At 43.0% G+C, this 19,454-nt stretch overlaps 2 protein-coding genes across 4 annotated transcripts; one reads left to right on the top strand and one right to left on the bottom strand.

Moving 5' to 3' along the window:
• The first annotated feature begins 551 nt into the window (after positions 1-551).
• On the top strand, positions 552-7,644 carry tecra (trans-2,3-enoyl-CoA reductase a). Its single transcript, XM_003441976.5, has 11 exons — positions 552-1,548; positions 2,231-2,282; positions 2,452-2,496; positions 2,592-2,695; positions 5,079-5,194; positions 5,432-5,537; positions 5,668-5,740; positions 5,829-5,872; positions 5,962-6,019; positions 6,118-6,206; positions 6,507-7,644. The coding sequence occupies exons 1-11, from the start codon at positions 1,381-1,383 to the stop codon at positions 6,678-6,680; spliced, it is 1,029 nt and encodes a 342-aa protein (XP_003442024.1). The 5' UTR covers positions 552-1,380; the 3' UTR covers positions 6,681-7,644.
• Positions 7,376-16,317, bottom strand: samd1a (sterile alpha motif domain containing 1a). Of its 3 annotated transcripts, none has more exons than XM_005468679.4 (7): positions 15,534-16,317; positions 12,547-12,889; positions 12,058-12,194; positions 11,870-11,933; positions 10,075-10,153; positions 9,497-9,611; positions 7,376-9,268 (listed from the first exon to the last, which is right to left on the bottom strand). In XM_005468679.4, exons 1-7 carry the CDS (start codon positions 15,894-15,896, stop codon positions 9,122-9,124), a joined length of 1,248 nt encoding a protein of 415 aa, XP_005468736.1. In that variant the 5' UTR covers positions 15,897-16,317; the 3' UTR covers positions 7,376-9,121. The 3 variants fall into 3 exon arrangements, with proteins under 3 accessions (XP_005468736.1, XP_005468735.1, XP_005468737.1); XM_005468678.4 differs by having other exon boundaries at positions 12,058-12,197; positions 15,534-16,316; XM_005468680.4 differs by having other exon boundaries at positions 11,870-11,930; positions 12,058-12,197; positions 15,534-16,316.
• Between the last annotated feature and the right edge of the window lie 3,137 nt (positions 16,318-19,454).

The raw sequence follows: 19,454 nt of genomic DNA, 5'->3' as shown, positions 1-19,454 counted from the left end.
AAAGACTCTCTGACAGAGTTTCCACAAAAACAAAAAGCCTAGGGGTAATATGTTTCACAAGAGTGCAATGGACTGCTTTCACAGCAGTGGAAACAAAGACAATGAATGAATTATTATAAAAAGCCCCTTTATTCTCATTGCATGAAAAAACAGCATTTATAATCATTGTGAAAAATGATAGTATATAAAAAATATCAGCTCAAAGCCCTTTTACATTGCATCTTTTCATTTCCCATTGTGCAGGGAATAATGAGGGTAATGAGAAGAGCCTTTAGATAACCTAAACAGAATGTAGCTGCTCCACAAATCACTGTGAAGGATCACAACGACGTCACAAGATCAGTGTAACCATCTTGAAAAAGAAGCAGGCCCAGATCAACACATAAATAAGTTTATTAGCATGAAACGGATTACGGTTTATGCTGGAATGTGTCTGATCCAAGACTCAGAAGTGATCTGGGAATGCACGCGTACTACTGCCTCCTGCTTCTGCCCTGTGCTGCTCTTACTTGTTATAAATAGAACATAGACTATAGATATGCAGCTGGCTATTTGCAATGATGAGCTGACCCAGTGCAATGAAAGGCATCTCTGATGTTCTCCCAATCAGCATTTTTATCACCCGCCTCTCAAAACAAACCCCCTTGAAGTGTTTCAGAATGTGTTCGGCACACAAACTGTGAACTGACGCAGGCCCTGAATAAACAGGTTTGCCTTTGTTGTGGTTTTTCAGAAAGAGAAAACAAGCCTCACAGGTGGTTTGGGGGATAGAGGGATGTGTGGGCATGTGGAGATCTTTCATCTGACTGATCAGGTTTTCAGTGGGACCCCTCACTGTGTGGCCAAGCGAGGAGCAGAGCGGGGAGCAGATGTGTCTTATAGGTCTAATGAGAAAATGTTGGCATCTGTCACCGGCTAGGGCTGTACTGTATGCGGCTTCCCAAGGTTACCAAGCTGGAGCAGAGCAAATCAGGCGACTTATATTTAGCCTCGCAAATGGCGCGCTATGGATTATGTCTTGGGCCTCTCCAGTTTCGTCTTCAGTGCATTTTGCTGCGTGAAGTGGGGGCTGTGGATCTTGAACAGGATTCTGTTCAGGTGAAGAGCAGGTCTACTTCATGGTTTTAGACTAGTTCTCCTCTGACTTTTCCTCGGTGCCATTGCCTCAAGTGTTTATGGTCACTCCTCTGTGGAAGAAACTCAGAAACTGGAAGGATATTCACTGAGTCTGAGAGACACAAGAGACTCTTGAACTGGACTAACAGCTTCTCTGGAGACGAGCTGGTAGCTGTTACACATACCAGTGGAGCACAACCAGCGTCACTGGACATATCACAGATTATTTCCCCACGCTATTGAGGTTTGGGATCAAACAGTGTCATGGATGTACTCGCATTAGAGGCAAAGAAGGCAGATATAGTAGAGCCTGAGAAGAAAGCTGCACCGAGGCCAAAACCAAAAGCCCCCAAAAAGGCCAAAAGGATTGTTTACTTTGAGGTGGAGATTGTGGATTTAAAGACAAAGGAGAAGCTACTGCTGCTGGACAAGGTGAGTGAGAGAATGTCAAAAGGGTCTTTATTTAATTACACTCACCTTTTATATTTAGCTTAATGATTTTTAAAAAATGTTAACAGCCAGCAGATCATTTTGATTGCAGCCACATAACTGAAGTCTCATTTAAAAGAAAGGCCCCAAAACATTAGCATGCCATAGAGTCGATTGATTTATCACCTTGTTCTCACTCCTTTGAAAGTTTCATATTTTAGACATGTTAAGTCTGTGCTGCAAGCGGCAAAACCTGATATTGCTCTGCAGCGAAGCCAAGAAAATGCAGAACTGCAGAACGGTTACTTTGAACACATGGATGCTCTTTAAAGATAATCATCTGTTTCACAGTTTGCCCGGTCAAGTGCAGCCATTATCAGTTATGTTTCTATTGAGCTAGGGTTGCAGTTAGGAGGTGAGAATTCCCTCCTCATCTGACAGGAATTTTCTGTTTCAGTTACAGCACATGCCCACATCGCAGATAGGCTTGATTAGCAGCTAGTGTAAATGTTACAAGCTATGTCCATAGAAGGAGGGCTCATAACAGAGTCGACGAACCTGACGAGTTTCACAAGGAATCAAAACAAAATCGGTCAAGACAGCAGGAATGATTTCAGCTTTGTTTTTTGTGCTGCTGGTAATAACACAATCTTTAACATATTTTATTTTTATATTTTGATTTTAGGTGGAGCCAACTGCCACTGTTTTGGATATTAAAGCTTTGTTTCACAAATCATGTAAGTTCATCCTACACGACATCCAAAATGACTCTTGCCGAACCCCAATTACATTAAATCTGGTAGCGATGTTCAGTACAAACACAAAAGCAGCTACAGCAGTGAGACACTTTGACCACAAAGAATCTCTTCAGAATACTAATAGTAAAGTTCCTCCCCATTTTGACAGATCCTAAGTGGTATCCGGCCCGACAGTCCCTGCGCTTAGATCCAAGTAAGTCTGCCACCTTTTTTTTATTTATTTATTTTTTAAAAAAGCATTTATCTAGATTACAGAACAGGTCGTGATGTCGACTGTTTTTGTCTCAGAGGCAAAGTGTCTCAAGGATGAGGACATTCTCCAGACACTTCCTGTGGGAACCACAGCCAGCTTTTACTTCAGTGACCTGGGACCCCAGCTCACGTGGGGAACTGTAAGTCCACCTGTACACAGACACACAACATTTGGATTTAGTGTTGCGTGTCAAGTCATGAAAATATTGCTCTGTAATACCTCTGCTCTGGGATTTAAATATACTCTAAAGATGCATATTTTTATCACAAGAAATGATTTAATTCTCATGTTTGCACAATTGGTTTTTGGGTATGACTCAGCCACAGCTGGATTGTTTTTAATGTGCTGACTATCACTTTAGAGAACTGATTTACAAAAACTGCTTTTCACTTATGCTAAAACATGCAAACCCCTCGACGTGATCTTTTAACATTCTTGCACTTTAAATATACAAAGACACCCTTTCACCCACTCAATAACTCTTGAATATAAATATCAGCCTACAGTGACAGGTAGAGGTGATTTGCTGTGGCGTCCCCCCTGCACCACCTCCCCCACCTCCTGCACTGCATGTCCTCTGTCCTAGGACATTTAATCTCATGGCCTCATTTCCCCCTGAGGCGTTTATCCCTCCTGACCACTCGCTCCCGTTTCATTGCTGCTCTTTACTCACCCATGCCCACCCAGTCTTTACATTCCCCCTCCAACCCTGAGACAATCTGAGAAAAATGCCTTTAGTCTGATGCCAGTGTGGGTGGACGAGCAGAGATCAGAAGTAGCTACCAGTCAGGCATGCTGAGCCAGGCCTCCGCTTAAGGTGCTGATTCAGGGATCTGTTTCACTGTCAGCTGTGTCACTTGATCATAAAGCGGGTGTTACAAGCTGTCCCAGTATCTCATCTGGTCTATGCGTACATACTGAATATGAGGAGGAGTATTACTGTAACTGATTTGTTGCTAATGCTTAGGTGAGGTAGACAGACCTTTTTGATCCATGGTGGCTTTAACAAGTGAGACTGTAGAAACCAGAGCCACGCTGGTGTCAGCTGTTAGTGAGCTGGTGAGGATGTCAGGTGTCAGTTGCATGTTCTCCCCGTGGCATAGGGTTCATACCGACAAAGTATCATTCTAAATAGATTTCAATCAATAATTAGTATATTTTAATGTCTGTACTTTGAAAGCTACTGTAATTTATGGTACTGAGCTTCAAATAAAAAGCATTTAAAGCTGGAGTTCTCAAAGTGTAGCCCTGGTATTAACTTGTGCAACCCCTGATTTGTTTTTAACTTTTCATTCATCAACAGGTCATATGTTGTTATGATATCATATTATGATAAATATACTAATGTCACTTTATTAGATACACTTTATTCGATCTTCAGAACTGCCTTAATCTTAATGACAGAGATTCAACAATGTGCTGGAAACATTCCTCAGAGAATTTGGTTCATTTTGTTGAAACAGAGCCACACGGTTGGTGCAGATTTGTCAGCTGCACATCCATGAAGAAAAGTGATGGGTTCTGAGTGTAGTGAACTTGTTCAAGCTATGTTTAAGAACGCAGTTTGAGAGGTGGTTGAGTTGTTGTTGCCTTCCTATTAGCAGGAAGCAGACTGGCCATTTTCATCTCATCTTTGACATCATCAAAGATTTTTAACCCAGAGAACTGCCACTCACTGGATGTTTTCTCTTTTTTGGGCCATTCTGTATAAATCCTAGATATGGTTGTTTTGACACCAGTTTCTGAAATACTCAGACCAGCCCTCTGCCACCAAAAACAATGTCACATTCAAAGTAGCTTAAATCACTTTTTTCCCCCATTCTGATGCTCACTTTGAACTTCAGCAGACTGTCTGGGCCATGTCTACATGCAAAAGTGGATTGAGCTGATTCTATGTACGATGGAGTATTTATTAAGGCCACTTAATGAAAAAAAATATTAACGATTATTTGGAAAAAAAAGTCGAAATGTTGAGATGATCGTTTTTGTTTCAAGACAAACTGCCATGTTCGCTATACCCCCTAAAAAATGCCTTGTTTAGATGAGTTAGTGAAACAAATTGATCTGCCGTCTTGTGACACAACATACATCCACTTAATGGACGAGGGTGTAACCATTCATAACTTTGTATCTGTCCAATACCTGCTATTTCATTTTGTACAAATCCGCTCTTGTGCGCTTTTCCATCTGATCCGTCTGACATGAGAACCTAATATTCCTTCATAGGCTATATAACTGTAACTGGCTGGTTAGATATTTGTTGAGAGCAGGCAAACAGGTGTACCTAAAGAAGTGGCCAGTGAGTATAGTAGCATTTCTAACATCCAGCTGGAACCCTTCAATTCCAGCCAAATGAAGAAATGCCACGATAAATACTGCCTACCTCTTAACAACTAACATTTCTCCTTTAATGTGTGCATTTTTTTTTAATATGTGCAGCTTTCCACACAAATCCCTAAACCTCAGTCACAAAAGCTTTGAGAACCCTTGACTTAAACCACGTGTCTCCTCACTCACTTCAGGTGTTCCTGGCAGAGTGTGCTGGTCCGCTGATCATCTACTTAATGTTCTACTTCCGCCTTCCCTTCATCTACTCTCCAAAGTATGACTTCACCAGCAGCAAGCACTGGGTCGTACAGTGAGTGTCGGCTTTCCCATGTTTTCAGAGATCTGTTGTGATGTTGGTGCAGTGTTTCACACAATCCCGGGCTTTGCACAGACCCCCCGCCTCCCCCGTCAGCATGACAAACAGTTGGGAAGCATATTGCTATGTTGACACTGAGTCAGCGCCAAGTGTAATGGACTGCAGCGGGGCAATGTATTAATCACAGCTAAATATGTAAGTGTGTCTTTGTGCTTGTGTGTCTTGTTGCAGTTTGGCCTGCATATGTCACTCCTTCCACTACATCAAGAGGATTCTGGAGACACTGTTTGTCCATCGTATATCCCATGGGACCATGCCTCTCAAGAACATATTTAAGGTAGCCGTGCTGCACATTTAAAGCTTTGTGTGTTGTAGTTATTACTTTGTTTGTGGTTACTATTCTCAGAAATCTATGTGGAGCCATTTCTAGACACTTTGACTTATTATAGTCCTGCTTTCTATGCCAGAACTGTGGCTATTACTGGTCTACTGCAGCTTGGATGGCATACTACATTAACCACCCTCTCTACACCACACCCTGTAAGTGCTGACCACTTTCATTCTCACTTTAGCTCATCAGTCAACGCCAACTTCTATCTTAATCCATTTTTCTGCGACACGTCAACAGATTACGGGCAGCAGCAGGTGAATGCAGGTCTTTACATTTTCCTGGTAAGCTTCAGCTCTCTGAGAGTCACCTTCCACATATTAAACCCACCATCCTGTTGCAGGCTCATCTCTGAATATCTTTATCCCCACAGTTCTGTCAAATAGGGAATTTTTCCATCCACGTGGCGCTTCGTAACCTCAAAATACCAGGTGAGCGTTTTGCAGCAATACATGTGATTTTCAGTCTCCTTTTCTTACTGATTTCTTTTTAAATGCACGGTGCAGTTTCAGTTTACCCTTCGTTTCAGGCTCCAAAACCAAGAAGATTCCTTATCCAACAAAAAACCCCTTCACCTGGATCTTTTGGCTCGTCTCTTGTCCGAACTACACATATGAGGTAAGCCCAAATCAAACTCCATATTTTGGTGAAGTTCAGCCTTTTTCTTTAGGTAGATGAATCTATAACATCCAGTATTTATATATTTATTTAAGGGGAATTTTCTGGGTCTATGCTCATTTTGGTGTTATTAGTATTTTTTAATGTTACTCTACTAGAACGCTAAAGGTTAACATTTCATTGTACAGTGCTGCATTTTACCCTGGCAAGGAAAGATGCATTGCCATCTGGTGGTTATGTTCTGTAACTGTACCATCAGTCTCCATGCACTCTGTTTGTTTGTAAACTTATTGCTCACAGGTTGGCTCCTGGATCGGCTTCACAGTGATGACCCAGTGTGTGCCTGTGGCTTTCTTCACTCTTGTGGCCTTCATCCAGATGACGGTTTGGGCTAAAGGCAAACACCGCAGCTACTTAAAGGAGTTTAGGGATTATCCCACCCTGCGCTCCTCCATACTGCCCTTCATCCTGTAGATCTAAGCACAGGCAACAACAGCTGCTACACCCATCCAACTCCCATCCAACAAAGGTAGCAGTCCTTTTTAAGGGCCCATCCATCCCGCTGGATGTCAGGGACTGTGCGCTGAGGTTAATAAGGAGCGGCATTTACAGTGCTGGACTGGTAACTGAGGGACTGTCACAGGCAAAGGAAGCTAGTAAAATGCAATAAAGTCTTATTTTAATGTTGTATGCGATTTCAACGATAAAAGATGTCCTTTTTATTTATTATTCTTTTTATGTGTTGCACAACATTCAAAAGTAAAAAAAAATAGCAGCTTTTATCAGCCCAATCAGTGAAATTTTATCAGAAGTATTCTCTACTATGCAGCCTGGAGCTGAAAACTTGGTGGTGTCACGCAGCTCATGCAATACTCTACTTACTGACCTTTACACTAACACTGTTCTCTTATGAAGTTTATTCACTGTTATGAATCGTGTTTCCCCTGAAGGCGCTTTTCACACAAAGCTAAACTGACTGAATTTGAAGATCAGATGAGTGAATTTATTACTGAAAATTGTAAGAGACAAAAAAAAAAAATTGATATTTTTGCAGGGATTTCTACCTGTAGTGTAAGGTTTGTTTACATTACTTTCAGTCACCGAACCAATGAAACAATTGCTTTTTGGCGTACTGTTGATTTAAGGGTAATAAACTCTCCCAAAACAACTGAGCGGAGACACGAGTTTTATTTGCAACTCCGCAAAAGTGTCTGTTGTGTTACAGATAAAACGTGGAGGGAAATATACTCGAGATGCAGACTACATATGTGGAATGTTACAATTCAAGTGGCTGGCTTAGATCAAAACACAAAGAGAGACGAGACAAAATTATAAAGGAATAAGAGAAGATAAAATATTGCATTTCATCGAGATATCTGTTTGCAAACAGATGCTGAGCAGCTCCGTTGAATGTCTCACAATATATTCAGTATTACAACATCATTTCTTGCAGGTTTATTTTGTGTATGTGTAAAAGCAAGTTCATTTAGGTTGCACGTATTCTGGTCACATCTATTTGCAATTGTTCCCCAAAGTGCAACTGTATTGTTGGACCACAGTCATTTTTAATTAAGACAATACAAGGAGAAAAAAAACCCAAAACAAAACAAAACCCCTCAGGTTGTAGCATATCAGCTCAAGTGTTGGTTATATCTCCAGCCCCTTTCAGACATGCACTAGAGAATGCCCTAAAGAGCAATAACAAATACACATTGACACTTTGTTCCGGTTCTGATTCGCAGTAAAACATTCCTCTGCGATGCACATGTGCCGCGGGCCTCCGTCACTGCTGCGGGTGTGTCTGAATGAAATCGAGAGGAATATTAACAGGAAAGTGGCGTACGTTTGAATGACAGTGCCGTCGCTTTGACAGCAATGTCACATATCCCATGTCTGAAAAGGGCCTCAGTGTTATAAAAGGTACTGAAGAAATAATCCAAAACAGCAGCTACTGGTGGCAATAATAGGTTAGGAATCAGACTCTGCAGATTAGGGCTGCACCCAAATACTCGGATATTTGTTCATCGTGTAGGTGGAACTTTTTTCTTTCTCAATGTGGAAAAAAACAAACCCATAAGATCTGAGCTTGAGTGCACAGCATCTGACTCTCAGCAGTGATTGTCATGCTTTAGTTCACCTCACTGCTGCTAATTAGTCACCTTCATACCTACTTAGGAAGTTAAAAAAACACCTATGAAAAGTACTGGTTTGCAATGGAGCTGTAGCTTCCATTGTTGTCTTGCTGTACATTCTCTCTGCACAGCACCTGTCAGATGATGCTTTAGTTATAAAATCGTTAACTATTCACTGCTGATTACCAAGGCTTAAAAGAAAAACAAGGTATAAAGGGCAGCCCTAACAATGCAGATACTTGGATAGTCTGACTTCTCCAGCACTCATCATATGAAAAAAAAAATATTAAAGAAAAAAAAGAAGCAAACTGCACAATTGCTGTACTTTGTTTTCTGTGATTAACAGTTTCTGGGTAAACAGAATGTGTGATAACAGACACAGAGGGGACATCCAAAGCTGCAACAGCACTGTGTCCACAGCCATGTCTGTGTAGGTGGTCCACTTGGTTGGAAGGCTTAAACTTTTCACTTTCCCAGTGTTTTACTCTTGCAGAAAGGTTGCTGCTGCACCGCTTTAAAACACTCAGAATGCAGCGGTCTCTTCCCTCCATAACGGGGTTGCAATGAGTGAAATGAAAACCATCTGAAAACTAAAGACCGTAATGAGAGGTAGGACGACTGTGTTTCAGTTTCTGGTCATTCTCACAGTGAAAGTCAATTCCACCGAAACCCTCCACCACACACCCTCTACACATACTGTATATGAAAGTGGGCAGTAGTGAGAGGGGGCGCTAAATGCAAGTTTGAGTCAATGCAGCACAGTCTGCCATGTCAATCGCCACTTCAAACGTCTTCGCATTCCAGGAAATGGGTCCTCTGCAGCACCTTTACGTGGCGCTCGTAGATTTTGAGGGCAGGGCCGAGTCGGATAGACAGCCCGGTCAATACGTCACTACGCTGCATCAAAAGAAGAGACTTCCCATCAATTTCCTGCAAAAGAGGGAAAAGAATGTAATTAGGATTACTCATAGGTTTCTAAAGATATGCTTTAAATATTTAACCCAACAGCACCATTCTTCAGTTTTGAACAGTGCAACAGACTCATAGTGTACATACAGAGCCTCTAAAAAAATAATACATTTAAAGAAATACATGAAGTATGTTGACTTTGATGTATGAGTAATGCTCTCTGTAGCAGCTCTGTACCGCTGCACTAACCTGTGTTCGAAAAGCGACAGCCTGCTCTGGAAATCCTGCAGCTGAGAAATAACTGGCCACATCTGCCACAGTCCACTGCAACAGGTTCTGGCTCATCTTCTCCTTCTTCACAGACCTGGTGGATTACAGGATTTAAAATTTCTCAATATGGCATCTGTGTGCAGGTAATGTCTTATTTTGTTTCATTTTCAAGCTTTTAAATGACCCACAAGGTAGTTTACTATAATTATTTAAAGTGCTGTCCCTCAGCAAAGGTGAACTGATAATCTGGACAATCTGCCAAAAAGTGTGGGCCAAACACTGTCAAGGACTATCTGCATGCTGAGCTGAGGCTGGCAGATTAAATGGCTGACAGGTAATTATGGCTAAATGCTCAGATCCTGCCAGTTGCTGTATTTTGTACCTTTTCATTCTTTGTATGAAAGTTTTATTATAGTATTATTACTAGTGTTAAGCTTTTGTGGGTTTCTGTGGTGTTAGGGGATTCTTGTACCATATATATATATATATATATACACACACATACACATACACATATATATACACACACATACATATGGGGACAACAGGATACTCACACGTCATCCACTTTACCACCATTCAGAAGACTGTCATCAGTTGCTGTGAAGGATGATGTGTCTGCCTTCTTAAATGTGCCTGTTGACAAACAGAAATCACATTATAAAGATGTAAAAATTCCTCAAACGCAGATGATATCTGCATCGACCCCAGGGCAGCTCATTCATAAAAAGTGAACTGAAGCTGAGCTCATATGAATAACAAACAGGAAAAAAAAAAGAAGTCTTAAAATGACAAACAGAGCTCTAACTTATTTTCTTCGAGGAAAAAAAAAAAAAAAAGCAGCTCCAGTTTTAAATGTGCAAACTCATTCCGTTGATATCCAGCAGTGCGATGTTGAACCAGCAGCAGCAGAAAAAGATGCTTTTCCCCCTGCTTCTTGTAGTCGTACTGGGTTGTCTGCAGTTATGGTATGTTTTTCTATTAGAGCTGCTTCACACCTCAGTAAGGTGAGGGCTCGGTGAATGAGTGTTGATACAGCCCCTGATTACACCGGACCACTTTCACAGGATGCTGGCAGTCCTGCTGTCATACACATGATGCATGACGAGGACGCAGCCACGTTTTAGATGGGTACCGCTCCTCCTAGGCAAACTCCATGACAGCTTTGCACATTTACAATGCACAGTGGCAATGTCTCACTTAGGAAAGAAAAATGCATGTTTCGCTTTGATATTCAGGCATGAGTAAAGTCACTGACAGATCCCTGAAGTAATAAAACAGAGAAGAAAATAAAGTACGGATCTGCAATGATCACTTTTAGATAAAGATCGGGATGTTGGAACCTGGCTGAGACCAGTTCAGGATTGGTTAAATTCAGATTTAGATGACACCCCACACATATACAGTGTATATCTATGTGTCAGATTTTGTATTACTGTAGGCATCAGTTAACAGCTGGCTTGCAATGCAGCTTATTGGGTATTTAGCAGTAAGAACTACCATGGTCAATTTCAGGTTTTTTACCTTTAGGTTTCTCCTTATAAACACAACAAACTGCATTCATTTTTACACACTAAAGACCTGCACTAGCATCTACCAAAAATGGAAGCCTCCGTCTCTTCTGGACAGAAACTTTAACCCTAAAAACGGATTCAGATCCTTAGCAAATCTGAAAGTTCACCGTTTCCTGCAAACACAGATTTACTAGGAATGTACCAACATATCAGGGTCACCTAATGATCGCCATGGGCCTAGTGGCATATAAGATGACTTAACAGTGGTGGTGAAGAACATGTATTTATCATTTAACATCTTTGTTTTTTGCTGGCTAAGTCTCAAGTTAAAGTGATAAAAGCTGAAAGACTTTAAAAGAAGATTTCTGTGTTGGATGGAATAAATGTAATCAAATGTAAAGATGAAAATAAGAGCCCACAAGATATTTCTGAATCATTAATTGATTATGTGGTGGTAATGTAGTCATTTTTCTTCATATCATGCATCTGTGGACAGTCTAAAAATTCCATCTCTACAAGTCAGTCCTGACAAAGTGTTGCAATGACCTCTAGCTAGAGTGGGTACTACCTGAACAGAAGGTAGCAGCACAAGCTTGTGAAGCAGTCAAAAGATCTTAAGCAACACTGAAGGCAAGTACTGGTAGAAAAAGCCAAATAACAACCAGAATGGAGCCTTTATACTCAAGCTGTTGACAGCTAACCTCCTTAAGTTCCCTTTCTATTAGAAACCGTGTTCCAAAGTGAGAGAACGATTCGGTAGTCAAGCTTTGCAAACGAGACGGAAGCTGCAAGCCTGCTATAAAAACACAAACAAACAAGAGAAAACTATGTAACTCACAGTTGTCAGATAGCAAAGGTAGTGTTTGTGATCTCCCATCAGAAGCATTCCTGGTCTCATCCTGCTGGTCAAACAAGAGAGAACAAAGTAAATTCAACATGACAATGTCAGGTAGGAAGCAGAGAGATCAAAGAAGCAGAGGACAGATACAGATGTTGTTAGTCACAAAAGGAAAAACAGGCCCTTACCAGCCGTGCTGCTGAGTCTGGCACCAACTGGTCAGACGAGATGCTTCTGTCCTCCACCTTGCTTCCATCATCTTTCTTTACGTTGTTTACAGCGCAGGGGGCAGCAGCTACAGACTGGGCTGCTGGCTTCATGGCCACTGCTAACACAGAGTGGGCCAATTAACACCAATTATACGCTGATTATCGTCCACATCTGACCTGCCAAATTCTACTTAGTCTAATAGGAGAAATTTATGACAGCCAAATGGATGACTGCGCTTCAGACTGGATCATCACTAAGCTATGAGAATATATTATTTTCCCCTGCATCTCCGTGTCTGGCTTACATTACAGTTGTTACTGTCAACATCCCACAAATAATCACGCAGGTGTTTAAAAGCTCCCATCGACTTCTTTCATATCCAGCGCAAAGCTGAGCGTAAGCTTGCACATAAACTGATATTAGAGTGCTTTGTGCGCACGTTGCTCTGTGTGTAGCACCGTGAATACCTTTGTCTCTCTGCATTCCTGGGTGCTGGCGCTCTGCTGGGCAGACGGCAGAATCATAAGCCCAGTCATTGTGTGCAAGGGCCCTGGGGCTGGAGGGGGGCAAGGAGTTGGGCCTCTCACCAGCCTTCTGGAAAGAGGCACAGTCCAGAGCGGAGGCAGGGCTGCAGCTGGGCCGAGCGCCAGAGGGAGAGCAGGGGGCAGAGACGGCTCGCACGGGGGCACAGTGCACAGTGGCATCTTCATGTGTGTGACTGGGTGACGGTCTTTCCTGCCCATCCCGGCTCTCATCGCCCCCCTCCTCGTCTGCATTGCTGTCTGTGTCCATAGCTATAGAGGTGTCAGCCTGGAACATGGGAGCAGAGGGGGGGACATGTTTCACATTTGTACAGAAGCTTTCTAGATGTTTCTGAATCTTCATTTGGAGGAGAGGGGACAAAAAGCAGGTAGAGACATTAAGTTGTTATTAGCAGCAACTTAAAAAAAACTACAACAAAAAAAAAAAAAAAGCTGCTGAGCCCCACAAGGTTGGAAGGTATTGTTGGGAACACTGAGAGGCACCGATTGTAGGCCGAGGGTATCACATGAAAGCAAGCTCCTACTGATCGTACTGATGTCGCAATTTGACCGCCGTGGTGGTAAATTATTGCCTTTGAATGCCTCCGTCCCTTTCCGCGGTACAGCGTTCACTCCGCAGAGTGCGAGCCCTCCCGTCACAAACATGTACCCCGCTGCATTAAAACATTCAAACACAATCTTCTTTTCTTTTTTCCCCCCTAGCAGCTAAGAGTTCTCACGAACGCAAACATTCCTTTCGCTGGAGCGGTTCGTCGACGGCGCCCCGAGTGAAAAATCACGCCGTGTGCGACTGCGTGTCCGAGACCCAGCAGTCGAGCAGAGGAGCGCACCAAAGCCCGCCCCGCTCCTGAGGAAAGAGCCGCTTGAACGGCATTCAGCCGTCGCACTGCATTTCTCACAACTTTCACCGAGGCACGGTCACAAAAACATCACGCCCCGGGGGATCTCAGCCCAACATGATTTACATCTCGGCTCACAAACACTCAGAGCCGCCGACGTGCTCTGTGCGTCCCAGTGGGTTTTTTTTTTTTTTTTTTTTTTTTTTTTTTTTAAGAGGCCTACTTGATTGATAATTTTAACACGCGAGAGCACAAAAGGGGCCGATGGGAGGCGTTTTTTGTTGTTGCTCTTGTTGTTTTTCCTCAAATTTCCTCCAAAGTGCGCATGGAGTTGGGAGACGCGGTAAAGACCTCGCTTTTGTGTCTGTTTTCTTTTTGTAAATAAGGGAAATAATAAAATGAAATAAAACCAGAGAGCTTCCCAGGGCCGAGCCGCTCGCTGCACGGCGGACCGGTCGGAGATAAAGCCGAGCTTTAACTCGACGGGCAGCCCTCCGATCAGAAAGAGCAGCAGACGACGCGATTACCAGTCTACTTTGACTTTGCGTCGGGTCAACGATTTACAGCAAAAGCGACTGGACAGAAAGAGTCACACGAATGAGTCCGTTATCGGACACGTCACTGTCTACATTTGACCCCCTCGTGTGCTGGCAAAAGCTGGATACCACCCCCCAGATGGGTCTGTTCAAAGCATTCACGCGTAGTCGGTCTTGTAGCAACACACACGCCTTTCACAGAACAATTTGATCTCGGCTTAACCCAAATCGGACGGGCGCATCCGCCATCTAGCGCCGGACGAACAGTTTGCGGTCGCTTTATGTTACTTCAGCTTTCTGCCGGCTCTTGCATATTTCAGAGCTTTGTGGTGACGATTTTCCTCCTAAAATACTGTCGGCGCACAGCTGGCAGACACAGAGACGAGATGTCGCCACTGTACGGGACGTGATGAGCACTAAAATTAAAAACCAACAACAACAACAAAAAACAGCCAACACCACGACGTTGGACGTGACCGGGCTTGGCAGTGTGTCCGATAATGGATCTAGGGGTTCGACTTCAAGCACTGCGTCGGCAATCGTCCATCGCTCGAAGAAAAAACGCAGTTTGCGTAAATGAAGTGGTTGCACCCACAATGTAACTAGTTTGTCACCGCTTGCAGTCGATTTTGTGTCTGTTTTAGCACACTGCACATTGCGATGGGCATATTTTGAAGTGTAGACCGAGGCTAACGGTGGAAATCTCGCCATGGGCGGTCAAAAATATGATTGAGAACACGGCTGTAGCGACACTGTTTACAACAGCGGGCCCCGTTTGGTTCCCTGGCAGAAAACAACCAAAAATGCAACAATGACCCACAGTCCCCCCGTCAGGTTCCTACATTCGCAGTGTTTGAGACTTTTTTTCCACCCCCCCTCCTCCTCCTTCACCCACTCCCACATTGACAGAGAATGAAGAGACACACATCCAGACTTGCGTTTCGAAATAAAATTCCCATCCCCGGGCACCGTTTTCATGCCATTATTATGAAAGTGCACTTTTCTAAACTTCCGGGCTACCTCAACTGTCATTGCGGAACCTTAACAGCACCCCCCTCCCCCTCCCTCAACATCGAGTTTGGGGCTTGAAAAGCGCTTTCTGCTGCCGATAATGGAGGCTCGGGTTGTTGCGAACGAACAGGACGGTTCAACTTTTCCCCGTCCCGTGTTTGCGCTTTCACGTCGTCCGTTTTAAAGCGCTTTTAAACTGTCGCGCTGTGTGAAAAAAAAAAGAAAAAAAATGTGCCACACGCTCCCTACACGCGCACCTTCAGTTTTTTTTTCCCTCTCCCCCTCCCCTTCTCCACCTCGGCAGCGCTCGAGCGAGGTCCAACCGCCGCTCCCCGTCTGCGGCAGTTTCGGGTGCACTTGCAAATCACTCCCCTTCACCGTCCCCCTCCACCCCCAACACACTCACACAATCCAAAACATGTTTTTTTACACACTAAACAGTGGTCGTTCAATCCCCCCACCTGTTAATTTTCTGTGAGGTGACACGACAATGAAAACGTGCCTCCTCGCATCAGCCTCCACATACCTCCAAATCCTCCTCGTCCTGGTCAGCGGGACCGAAAGCGCTGTCCCCGTTGCTCAAGTCGGAGTGACTAGCTTCTTCCACGGCGCTCCTTCTCGCAGCCGCTGTTAACGACACATCTTCTTTTTTTCTGCTTCTCCGCTGAACCTTGGCGGCGTTTCGGTACGAAATGGAGCCCTTGTAGTTAACTTTCAGCACGGTCTGTTCTTGGATCAGTTTTTCCAGTTCTGCGCAGGTTCGGTCGGGCTCGGACCCGTGTCGTCTCCGGACCATTCGGCAAATCCTCTCCAAGTCCGGCCGGGCTTTTCGAGACCGCAGCGAGTCGATAGTGTCCAGAATCCACTCGCGGTACTTGGATTCAGACATCTTTTCTGCTCGCTTGCTTTGCTCTCTTTTTTTCCCCGTTTTTTTTTTTCGTACCTCAGTGCGTCAACCTTGTGCGTTACACACGGTGATTTTCGTGAGCCGCGGTCCGAGCCCTACTGAGAAGCGGAAACCTCGCTGTACGCCTCCTGCGTTTGCGTTTGCGCTTAAGGTGGAACGAAGGAGTTAGAGCGAAAAGTTTTACTCGAGAGGCGTTTTTAAGGTGGAATATGCAGTCCTGAACGGGAACGAGCGCCCGCACTCGGTATTAAGTGTGGTCGAGTTACTGGGAAAGGTAGCTTTTTGTTTATTGTTTAAGATTAACACAAAGTGGCAACAACTATTATTACTAGTAGTATTATCGTTCAGCCATTGATTGGAGTAAACATCCTGTTACGGAAATAATTCTTAACACGTGATCCAGTCCTTCGCCTAGCTTCGCAAAATCAAATCAAAGCCACAGACCAAACTGAGACGCCCCCTCGATGCCTAAATCTTAAGTAAGAAATAAGCATTGCATAAATAGGCAATACATATATTTTATCCAGTTAACAAAAAACAAAAACAAAAAAAACACACAAATTACAAACAAGCTGTGCAGCCATCAAACACTACACAAGTCATCTGAAGACTATACAAATGATTGTCAATGGTACATTTCCATTTAGATTTACAGTATTGTGGAGGAGTCTTGAGCTTCCCTTCACGTTTTACCTAATATTTTGCTGGGAAAGTGGTAAAGAGATGAAGCAATTTATTGAAAATTGTCCATACTATTTGGTATGACCACCTTTATTTGTCAACAAAGCCCAAACTCTTGTAAGTAAGCCAGGAATAGTTCTCCAGGCTCCCTGAAGGACATTCATAGCTCTTCTTTGAATAATGGTGGGCTTCTTGTTCTGTTCTCTGTCCAAATGATCCCACGTTGCTAGCTCTGAGAAGGCCAGTCCAGGACTGACAGCGCCCCATTGTGTATTTTTCTGTCCAGGTATGCTTTTACTGTGTTAGCAGTGCATTTGGGTCATTGTCATGTTGAAATATGAAGCCACTATGCTGACCAGGTGGTATTCCATGGTGGATCAAAGTATGATGGCACTTTCTGCATTCATAATTCTATCAATTTTGACAAGAGCCCCCCAACACCTCTGGCTGAAATGCAGTCTCATACCGTGGCAGAGCCTCCATCACGTTTTACAGATGGTTGCAGACACACACTGTTGCACTTCTCTCCTGTCCTTAAGTGGATTCATCACTCCTTAAGAGCTTTTGCCACTGGTTTTCAGTCCAGTTTTGTGTAATTTGGCATACCTGAGGATTTTCTCCCCGTTTCCCTTCCATAAGAATGGCTTTTTGACAGCCACCCTTCCACTGAGACCATTTCGTCTGAGGCTTCAGTGAACAGCAGATGGATCAACTGAAGAGCCAGATCGGTCTCTAAGGTCGGGCCTTTGATGCATTTTTTCTTATTACTTAACGCTATGACTTTTCAGATACTGTTCATCTGCTGTAGACAGTCTTTTAGGCCTGACACTTCTTCTATTATCCTCAAATTTAAGACACACTGCTCAGCATTTTGAGATATGCCAAGTTTCCAGCTAGTTGCCCTTTAAGAATCACCCTGTTGGTGCACAAATACTACCTTATGCTCATTGGACTGTGTTATCTTTGGCATTTTTCATAAATTTAACTAAAAAAAACATGCTTTTGCAACAAGCTGTTAGTAACAAAGTGCCTAAAGACACAATTTAAAAAATGGTTCTTCACCAAGTTGTCTGTTATGTGTAGCCACAACACTGGTTTATCCCTCGAGTTATGTGCATTTTTTAATGCTTGAATGATTCATAGGTCAGTTTTAAGACGCTTTGAAAAAACTGAGTGAAAAAGCAGCCAAAAAGCCAAGAGAACTATTGCTCAAGAGCACTTCATTGCAATTTGTTAAAGTCTGGCTCTTTGGAAGTAAGACATAAAGAAATGAGGGGTATCACAGGGCTTTTACACAGTACTGCACCACCACTTACATTAGAGTTACAGTATATATGCAAACTTACATCTTGTTTTTTTTTGGTCTACCAACTGCTGCCTCATGACGTCAACGCACCTTGTTAATGTTTCTGCACCATTTCGTGAAGATATCCTGATTTGGTGGCGGAGAGCATTGTTAGTTTATTAATCTCCTGTAGGCGTTCAACTAAACCTGCAGTCTCTCAGCCCATTCAATGACTCTTGCTGCATTGTAGATAGGGTGGGGTCCTTATCATCCTGAAAGAAACCACCCCCGCTTCATCATGGGATCACTTAGGGCAAATTTTTATTGATTTAAAGTGACCATTACCCCCTAAAAAAAGACATCATGGGCCCAAACTATGTCACCCACAGCTTAACAAAGTCACCAGATACCCTCGGAGAAAAGGTCAACGTTTAAGGGTTTCATTTAGTCAGTCACTCATTTGGATGTCCTCCATAATTACAGACTAATTCTACATTAAGATGTTAGTGCATAATGTGTAATGTAATACCAGATTTACTCCATGGCTTTGTATTTTTTAATGGCTATAGTGCATTCATGATGAATGCAAGTAAAACTTTCTAGGCCTTAAATATGTGCAAACATATGCGGACTACTGGCCAAATTGCCCACTTTATTTTACACAGAGTGAGTCATTCCAATAGTTTTTTTGTGATTTGAGGCTTTTCTTGATTTGGAAATTCTGAATCCCTTACTCCTTTGCAGATTGCTTTAATCTTTAAGAAAACAACTCACAATTTTTTTTTCTCCCCCCCTTCCTCAGTCAGTGGGAAAAGCTTCAGCTCGAGCTTCTTGAAAAAGTTCCATGGTGGATTATTGTGGCCAATATGCAAGCCATTAAAAACAGAAACGTTATCTGAGGTCTTATTATAAAAACTCAGCATCTGAAGCATGCAGAGCAACATCTGGATAGGCTAGACTTGTATGGAGAACAAAAAGCTCAGCTCTTTGGTCATATTTACTGGAGATAGATATATAGATCTATAGATATCTATACATATATATTCAGAGAAAGAGAGAGGGAAAGGAATTGCATTGATGAAAAGAACACCTTGGGGATGGGGATATTGTGCTTTGGGGTGGTGTCACAGGAAACATTGCATGGATAAAAGGGAAGAAAAAATTTCACTGCCTATCAGCAAATTCAGGATGCAAATGTCATGCGATCGAGTCAAGGAAGTGCAACTGAAAAAGTGGCTGACTTCTGCAAGACGACAACGATCCACACATGAAACCCAAGCTGAAGCTTTTAACGGCACATGCCCACAAGTACTTTTTATTTCATTAAATAAATCAAAATGGCAGGAGTGCATTAACATGTGGAGAATTCATTTTTGATGCGCGTTTGCTGCAGGAGTCGCATTTATTGGTCTTCAGTTCAAAAATCAACAAAAATATGCAATTCGCCGCAGGGTGCCAAACCCTTTTGCATACAACTGTATGACTTATGCAGATAGATGCAAGTGAAGAGGAGGAAAGACAGAGGGGGAAGAAAAAAAATAAAAAGAGTGCACTGAGGGTGGGGTTACATTTGG

The sequence above is a fragment of the Oreochromis niloticus genome, linkage group LG4 (assembly GCF_001858045.2).
Source record: "Oreochromis niloticus isolate F11D_XX linkage group LG4, O_niloticus_UMD_NMBU, whole genome shotgun sequence".
NCBI classification, from domain to species: Eukaryota; Metazoa; Chordata; class Actinopteri; order Cichliformes; family Cichlidae; genus Oreochromis; species Oreochromis niloticus.
This window is presented reverse-complemented; position numbering and strand designations above follow the sequence as displayed.

Bases quoted from the DNA above. Each gene is read 5' to 3' on its own strand.
- tecra (XM_003441976.5), top strand. From the start codon at position 1,381: ATGGATGTACTCGCATTAGAGGCAAAGAAGGCAGATATAGTAGAGCCT. The intron at 5,538-5,667 runs GTAGCCGTGCTG...TTTCTATGCCAG, and splicing joins CTCTCAAGAACATATTTAAG to AACTGTGGCTATTACTGGTC. The intron at 5,873-5,961 runs GTAAGCTTCAGC...TTATCCCCACAG, and splicing joins CAGGTCTTTACATTTTCCTG to TTCTGTCAAATAGGGAATTT.
- samd1a (XM_005468678.4), bottom strand. From the start codon at position 15,896: ATGTCTGAATCCAAGTACCGCGAGTGGATTCTGGACACTATCGACTCG. The intron at 10,154-11,869 runs GTGAGTTACATA...GTTTGTCAACAG, and splicing joins ACCTTTGCTATCTGACAACT to GCACATTTAAGAAGGCAGAC. The intron at 9,612-10,074 runs GTGAGTATCCTG...GTAATCCACCAG, and splicing joins GGTGGTAAAGTGGATGACGT to GTCTGTGAAGAAGGAGAAGA.